Genomic DNA, 8,354 nt, shown 5'->3' with positions numbered 1-8,354 from the left:
TTTTCAATTTCAAATTTTTATTTTTTTTACCCCATCTCACCCCACCCCAGCCCCACCACCCCACCCCCAGAAAAAAATCTATGTTTATTTTTTAAAAATATTTTCAATTTCAATTCAAAAGTTATTTTCTACTCTCTAGTAAAAATAAAATATATTTTCTCAAAAATATTTTTCATTCATTAATCAAACACTAGAAAATCTTTTTCCGAAAAATATTTTCTACTCACCAACCAAACATGAGAAAATAAGTTCAAAATCTACTTATTTTTCAGAAAAACATTTTTATAGAAAATCATATTTGATGGAAACATTTTCCTTCATACCAAACACACCCTAAGTCTGTGGCCTAACTTTTTGTTATTTGATATTCCATTTTGTTCCACTTTTCTTGTTTTGACTACTTCTCCTTTGGCTCGATCCGAATTTAACATGTCTCAATTTTTACATTTTACAATAACTCCCTCTTATAAAATTTTAAACACTCTACGTATTGCCTAACTTTATTTTATTTTTATTGCAGTTTTACTTTTCTTCTTTTGCTTACTTCTCCTTTAGTCTGACCCAATTCCTCACATGTCTAAATTTTTACAATTTAGATCAATTTTTATTCAAACCTTAAACACTCAGCTTGTGGCCTAACTTCTTTTTTTGTTTTGTTAATTGTGTACTCTATTTAGTTTCACTTTTCTTCTTTGGCCCGACCAGAACTCTAACATGTCTCAATTTTTACGTTTTGCAACAATTTTCTCTCTTGTAAAATTTTGAACATTCTACATGTTACCTAACGTTATTTTATTTTTATTGGATACTTCATTCGGTTTCACTTTTCTTCTTTTGCCTACTTCTCCTTTGGTCTGATCCAATTCGATTCATCACATGTTTCAATTTTTTACGTTTTACATCAACTTTTTCTCTTTTTAAAAATAAATATATAGGTTATTAATAAATGAGGGAGCAAAAGAAAATATTGAGAGTTGAATCTTTACCGATAAAATATATGATCAGGAAACAATCAATTGAGCATTAAGATATTTTTTAAATATACTTTTTATTTTATTTTTTAAAATGTATTTTATCTTTCTGCTTTTACTTTTTTAGTTTTTGTTTATTTATTCATTATTTTTTTGATAAAAAGAGGAAAACAAGTGAGGGTGGCAGGGATTGGGGAGGTTTTAGAATTTTGAAAAAGAGTTGCGATATCCTTGTCTCCTTTCTCTATTAGCCTCCGCCCTCATATTTTTACTATATAAAGTCGCCATTGCTTCTTCACATACACCCCATTCTCACTCATGCTTTTTGCACCTCCTTTTTTCTTTCTCTTGTGAAAAAAGAAACGCCTTTTATTGGATAAGGTTGCTTCGTTTCATACTATTCTTAATTTGAGAAAAAGTTTCCTGGCCCAAGTCTTTTCCTTGTAGGTATGTTTGTTCCCAATTCTTGCCTTGTATATTGTACCACCCCAGAGCAAACATGTTTCTGAAGGATTGCTAATGGGTCCTTTTTCTTCTTCTTGTTTATAGAGTAGCTGAAGAAATGAAGTACGTGTTGGTGACAGGAGGAGTTGTTAGTGGGCTCGGTAAAGGAGTCACTGCCAGCAGTATTGGTCTTATTCTTAAGGCCTGCGGTCTTCGTGTTACCTCCATTAAGATTGGTCTCTGCTTTTTGCCTCATTCTTCTTCTATCTCATTTCTAAATCAACAATGCACCAAAGAATCGATACTGNTCGGTAAAGGAGTCACTGCCAGCAGTATTGGTCTTATTCTTAAGGCCTGCGGTCTTCGTGTTACCTCCATTAAGATTGGTCTCTGCTTTTTGCCTCATTCTTCTTTATCTCATTTCTAAATCAATAATGCACCAAAGAGTCGATACTGCTCTCGAACTCATGCTTATATATGTAAAAAAAAAAGAATTCTTTTTTAAAAAATAGAAATCCAGCTCAATGACTTTAAATATTTGATAGGTCCTCCCTTATCTGGTATATACTTAATGAAATCAGACATTGTTAGATAAATGAGGGAGGGAAATTCTGATGGTAGAAGAATATGCTGTCTTCTCCACTCAGATTCGCAAAGGGCTCTAACCTTGAAGAAAAAAAATATTTTCCTTTTGGCTGTTCTAGAAACTCTCTAGTCAACTAAACTATTGTCTCTGCCGATAAGACACCGGAAAACTTTAGATGGCGTTTCTCTAATGAATAGTTCTGGTCAAAACTTCAAGTTTATGTTTCTTTAAATTTTTGATTTTTTTTTTTTTGCAGAACATGTTCAGAAAATTTGAAGAAGCATTCCTTGTTTTAAGCAACAAAAGTTTTCTGTTTTCGCTTTTCAGCTTCAGCCACAAATTGTTTTTCTTTCTTCTTTTCCCCCAATTTTACATGGGCGGAGTTGTAGTTCCTGTGTTCCTCTCTCTAGGTTGAAAAAACTTTGTCTCTTAGGAAATGGATCCTCCTTTTTTGCTTCTTAACGGATTTTCTTAAACAAGTACAGTGTACTGTTGTTTACTTCAATTGCTGGTATAGTCCAAATCAGGTGGAAGAATTGTATATAAAATGTCTACTTACTGTTCCTTTTTCACTTTCAGATCCTTATTTGAACACTGATGCTGGCACAATGTCTCCTTTCGAGCATGGAGAAGTGTATGTCTTGGATGATGGTGGAGAGGTTAGATATAAATCTTTCATGTTAATGATTAATTTAAAAAAAAATTTGTTGCCCTTTTTACCCCAAATAGTAGTCAGCTGGTGCTGATTTCTTACATTATTTTGGACTCTCTAATTTTAAACTAAAACATGTTACTCTAATGTTTTGGTTGTGTTTTCTGTTAGGTACTGTTAAAGTGCAGATATTTGAAAGTTAATTTTTTTTGGTGTATAGTTTTGCTTTTTAGTATTACCTGTTTTCCTTGTAAAATTAAAGCCTTTTTGGATGGTTACTTCAATTTCACTCAAGATAAAGTGCAAATTGTTTGTTTGTATGTCACTGATATCGAGATTTGTTTTTCACTTGCAGGTGGACCTGGACCTTGGAAACTATGAGCGTTTTCTAGATATTAAGTTGACCGGCGACAACAATATAACTACTGGGAAAATTTATCAGGCATGTCCTCTAAAATTCCCTATCAGATTATTGATGTATGCTCGATGATATTCATAGATTATGATAGAAAATGTTAGGTTGAGAAACTGCTTTGTTATTTTGGTTTTGCAGTCGGTTATTGATAAGGAGAGAAGAGGGGATTATTTGGGAAAGACTGTTCAGGTTTACCACCTTTCCAGAAAATTACTTAGTCATTTCTTCCAATGTTTATGCTCTTACCTTCTGTCTGCTTCTCTAGGTTGTCCCTCACATTACAGATGCCATTCAAGAGTGGATAGAACGTGTGGCTGTCATACCAGTTGATGGCAAGGATGGCCCACCAGATGTTTGTGTCATAGAACTGGGTGGCACAATAGGTATGCTTAACAACTTTTTCACATGAGCAGGGTAAGTTGTCAAATGATACGTGTTTTCTTAAAAGTAATTTGTTCCTTAACGCAGGAGATATTGAATCAATGCCATTTATTGAAGCATTAGGACAATTCTCATATCATGTAGGTAAGGTTTACTCGTCTAAACTTGATTTCTTGGCAATCAAATGATGTCACTGTCAGTTGTGCTCTATGATGTGCAAATCTTGAATTGACTCAGCCGAGTACCTTCTAAAAATAAGGTGCAACTAACATCTATACATCAACTTTTGCTTGTTAGGTGCTGGTAATTTTTGCTTGATACATGTCAGCCTTGTGCCTGTTTTGAGTGTAGTTGGTGAGCAGGTAAATATATTTCTGGGTCACGTGGATATCTTCAATTATAGTAATCACTCAGATTGAGTATTTTGTTATTTTGAAATTCAGAAAACAAAACCTACACAGCACAGTGTTAGAGATTTGAGAAGCCTGGGATTGACTCCCAACATTTTAGCATGCCGGAGCACAACGGTTCGTCTCTTCCCCCTTCTCTTTTGCGACACAGATATCTATATGTTTATCAAGTTCAGTTCTTGAAGTTGGTCTATTTATTCAGGAACTAGAAGAGAATGTCAAGGAGAAAATTTCCCGGTTTTGCCATGTCCCGGTATTATGACCAAATAATCTTTATTTTTATAGAGCTAATCTTGTTTAGGTCATCAACTCTCAATTCTTGGTGCTCAGGTTCTATATTCCTTTTATTTCAGCTAGATAACATTATTACTCTTTATGATGTCTCAAACATTTGGCGCGTTCCTTTGCTTTTAAGAGTAAGTAATTTTGGCACACTTCTTTTTTATGTATTTCTACTTAACATCTTTACTATAAGCTTTAAAGAAAATCTTTTGTGTATTTAGGATCAGAAGGCGCATGAAGCAATTCTGAAAGTTCTGAACCTTAAAGGGTATGTTTCAGTTGCATACATTGATTGATGACAAGGAGTATTCAATATTCATTTTTTCTACTTTGTGATTTTGTGCCATCTCTTGTATGATGATGAGTTTATTATTTCATTTTCAGTGTTGCACAAGAACCTGCTTTGGGAGAATGGACATCTCGGGCTGCCCTCTGTGACAAGCTACAAGAGCCTGTAGGTTTTGTGATATATATATACACATAAATAAATAATATTCTATAATATATATATATATATATATATATATATATGAAATGTATTCTATCTTCCTTTTTGGAATTTAGTCCCTCAATTTGCATCACAACTTTCATAAATATCTCCATCTGAATTTACAGGTTAGAGTAGCCATGGTAGGAAAGTACACCGGGCTTTCAGATGCATACCTCTCTGTACTGAAGGTAATTATACTGTACTCAAATATATAAAGAGGAGGTTTCCTTATTGTATTTGCTCCTACACCTATTTTCATTTAATTGTTATTTTCTACGATATAGTTTTGTCAAAAGTGATCATCAGGCATAACAGTTTTATCAATGACTTAGATTCTTCTGCTAGAGTTCGAAAAATGGAGAATAATGTTGCCTCTGATGCTCCATCTCATTTTGAGCTCCCTATTTTGTTTCGGGTGGATATTTTATCATTTAAGCCAATATAGCTGAGAACAATCAGTCGATAAATTAGTTCTCCTTTATGTTGTCAATATCTAAATCATTGCGAGTTATTTGTGTAGGCTCTTGTGCATGCCTCTGTAGCTTGCCACAGGAAACTTTGTATAGATTGGATTGCAGCCAGTGACCTTGAGGATGAAACTTCTACAGAGGTATTTTGCTTCCGCTGTGTTCACTTGCTTTTACTCTTGGTTGTTCCTTATCTGACTGATACTTCTACATGCAGAATCCTGAGAATTATAGAAGTGCTTGGAAGTTGTTGAAGGTTTGTGTGGTGTTACTCTATTACATGATGTTGGCCCAAATTCAACTCTTTTTATATCCATGTCTTCAATTTTATTGTTTCTGACTTGTTGAACTACTCTTCACTTTACAGGGGGCGAATGCTATCCTAGTTCCTGGAGGATTTGGTGACAGAGGTGTGGAGGGTAAAATCCTCGCTGCTAGATATGCCCGTGCAAACAGGATTCCGTTCCTTGGCATATGTCTAGGAATGCAAATTGCTGTTATTGAGTTTGCTCGATCCATTCTTGGATTGCTAGACGCAAACAGTACAGAATTTGATCACAACACTCAGAATCCTTGTGTCATTTTTATGCCAGAGGTAAAGAGTGCTTTCCCTTTATCTCTCTTGTCCCTCATGATTGTCCTGTGTTTCTAGTTTTGTTTTAGTAGTTCTCAGTTCTAATCTGTGTGATATGATCTCAGGGTTCAAAAACTCATATGGGTGGTACGATGCGTCTTGGATCTAGGAGAACATATTTTAAAGTTGCGGATTGTAAATCTGCAAAATTGTATGTACTTCCTTTCCTCTACTTATTCCATACGATCAAATGTGAAACTGCAAAGGGATTTTAATTGACACAAGGGAAGTTGAAATTCATAACCATTTAAGATGATAGTGCAAAAGCAAGATAACTTAGTACCACGAAGAATCCCTTAACTTGCTGATGTTTGTGACTATTCTATTGCTGGTATCAAATCTATGTTGTCATCTAGATTGAATAGAATTATGATCATCTGTATTTGGTTTGGAGTTGTTTGAAAGTAAACAAAAGTTGGGTATTATCGAGTCTTATATTTCGAAGTATCAGATGTTTAAATTTCAGTTTTTTTAGTGATGTGACTTCAAGAGACCGCATGACAATCATCATCTCTGTCAGTTTTGATTAGAACACTCTTTTCCTTCCTTTCCTCCTAACTTTTTCAATAAATCAGCCTGAGTATGTGCATGACCGTAAAATATATGTTAAGCTTTGAGTGAAAGCTCAGTCACTACCACTTATAACCTTCATTAGTAAATCCCTCTTTTTAGTGTACACTTTGTTTGAATGGTTTTATTTTGAATCCGTACTATAACTCACATTCAGATTAAGCATCTACCAATGCATCAGGTTGTGTTGCCTATATAAGCCATTTGCAGATTTGAAAGTCAGTCCTGCATTGCTCATCAATTCTTATGAATCTGTCTGCTAGGAAGTTGTTTCTTTCCTTCCATTCTTGAAATCTTCTGTTGTGGGTGGAGGAGGCGTGGGGAGGATCAGCATCATTTATCCACAATAATAAATATACTATAATTCATCTAAACCATATATGGTGAAATTTTACCTTTTGCCATCTCCAACTGAATAAAATATATCTTGTGTCAGATATGGCAACCAGAGCTTTATAGATGAGAGGCATCGACACAGATATGAGGTGCGACACTTTCTCTTTGGAACTTTGGTTTAGCTATTTCAATTTTCAAAGTTAGGTGGACTTGTAAAATTACATGCGGACTACCCTCTTATATGGACTTCACGACTAAAGAGCTTATCTCATGCTACTGTCTAGGTGAACCCCGACATGGTGCAGCAACTTGAAGATGCTGGTCTTTCTTTCACTGGCAAAGATGAAAGTGGTCACCGTATGGAGGTTAACCTCTTAAACCATTAAATTTAACATATCATGCTAGCTAGTTATGTTGCTGTGGTTGATTGATCTTGTGGGATGCTTCATCTACAGATTGTTGAGCTGCCAAATCATCCTTACTTCATCGGAGTTCAATTTCATCCAGAATTTAAATCAAGGCCAGGAACCCCTTCTGCCCTGTTCCTAGGTATTTCACCTGCTTCATATATCTGGGGACGAGGAGCCAAATGGATGAATTCGTTTTATTAATTTGGATGCTGGACTTCTAGATATATCTGCATTTCATGTTTTTTTCTTGAAGTTTTGCTGATTCTTTGTATAATCTTGTTTTTTTCTTTTATACAGGGCTTATAGCCGCAGCAACTGGGCAACTTGAAACTTTGTTGAAGAAGGGTGTTCCCAAAACATGGAGTTTGAGCAATGGTACGTCAGGACTAAAATCACATCGATACGTAAATGGGACAAAGATGCCTAATGGATCATTTGATGGCATTTATTGCAACGGGAGTGGCATACATGTCTAAAGGAAACAGTAAGATACGTTGTGCCCTGGATTTCTAGTTGATCAAATTTTGCTACTGCATTTGTTCTGTTGGGTATGTATAGCCATACGAGAGCAGTAAGTTTTCAGCTTCTCTAATTAGCAGCATTATATAGGGTAGAGCGAGATTCCGATCTTTTATACGGAACCTGCTGTTGTAGCTCCAGCACACTGGTGGAAATGGGACGGCCAATGCTACATTGAAATCTGTGTTTGTTGTTTCCATCTGGGATGGTACATTAGAGTGCTAGAGAAGATTGAAGACTGGTTTGTCCAGTTTTATATTCAGCTAAATAGCTTGTGTAGTATGAAATGAAATGGCTAAATGGCTACACGTAGCAGGAAAGCTGAATAAAACTTGCGACTGTAAACCAGCGAAGTAGCTTGATTCAAGGTATTAAAGCCGGCTGAATAGAATGTGTTTTTGGTTATTTGGTTCTTTTTCCATTCCATGTTATGAATTCTGTTTTTCACTCCTCTAGACTTCACATTTGTAAGCCATCTACGGTAAGTTCATTACCCGTAGCGGTATCCTCATTAAAATGTGAAATGATCGTCACATTAATTATCGGATGTATTCTTATGCTGTTTTCACAAAGAGCAATTGTATGTTAACTCTTTGTTCATTTATTTATGTGTAACACAGTGTCAATTATCTTTTAATTGTGGTTTTAACTAACTATCAAGCGTTTGAAAACTATCTATGGTATGCCCCCTCTCTCTCCCACGATCCATGTCTCTCCAACCTTGATTCCTGTCTTGAGGTCGCCAAGAGCCTTGGTTGGCACCTTGCTACCTCGGGGGAGAACCTGC

The 8,354-nt window shown here is 35.5% G+C and overlaps 1 protein-coding gene across 3 annotated transcripts; it reads left to right on the top strand.

Annotated features, from left to right (window-relative positions):
• Positions 1-1,227: 1,227 nt before the first annotated feature.
• LOC125873374 (uncharacterized) lies at positions 1,228-7,925 on the top strand. Of its 3 annotated transcripts, none has more exons than XM_049554310.1 (22): positions 1,228-1,414; positions 1,521-1,651; positions 2,581-2,660; positions 3,009-3,095; positions 3,207-3,257; positions 3,334-3,451; positions 3,537-3,593; positions 3,747-3,811; positions 3,893-3,976; positions 4,062-4,112; positions 4,213-4,275; positions 4,363-4,409; positions 4,526-4,595; positions 4,757-4,819; positions 5,152-5,241; positions 5,316-5,354; positions 5,466-5,693; positions 5,798-5,883; positions 6,739-6,787; positions 6,923-7,003; positions 7,094-7,187; positions 7,346-7,925. In XM_049554310.1, the coding sequence occupies exons 2-22, from the start codon at positions 1,534-1,536 to the stop codon at positions 7,522-7,524; spliced, it is 1,800 nt and encodes a 599-aa protein (XP_049410267.1). In that variant the 5' UTR covers positions 1,228-1,414; positions 1,521-1,533; the 3' UTR covers positions 7,525-7,925. The 3 variants fall into 3 exon arrangements, with proteins under 3 accessions (XP_049410267.1, XP_049410258.1, XP_049410276.1); XM_049554301.1 differs by having other exon boundaries at positions 1,229-1,418; XM_049554319.1 differs by lacking the exons at positions 1,228-1,414; positions 1,521-1,651 and adding an exon at positions 1,726-1,801.
• Positions 7,926-8,354: the final 429 nt, after the last annotated feature.

The sequence above is a fragment of the Solanum stenotomum genome, chromosome 1 (assembly GCF_019186545.1).
Source record: "Solanum stenotomum isolate F172 chromosome 1, ASM1918654v1, whole genome shotgun sequence".
In the NCBI taxonomy this organism is placed as follows: Eukaryota; Viridiplantae; Streptophyta; class Magnoliopsida; order Solanales; family Solanaceae; genus Solanum; species Solanum stenotomum.
Note: the sequence above shows the minus strand (reverse complement) of the source record. Positions and strands in the feature narration are given on the sequence as shown.

Coding starts and splice junctions, on each gene's coding strand:
- LOC125873374 (XM_049554310.1), top strand. CDS start 1,534: ATGAAGTACGTGTTGGTGACAGGAGGAGTTGTTAGTGGGCTCGGTAAA. Junction 1,652..2,580: donor TGTTACCTCCATTAAGATTG/GTCTCTGCTTTT, acceptor TTTCACTTTCAG/ATCCTTATTTGAACACTGAT. Junction 5,884..6,738: donor GATTGTAAATCTGCAAAATT/GTATGTACTTCC, acceptor ATCTTGTGTCAG/ATATGGCAACCAGAGCTTTA.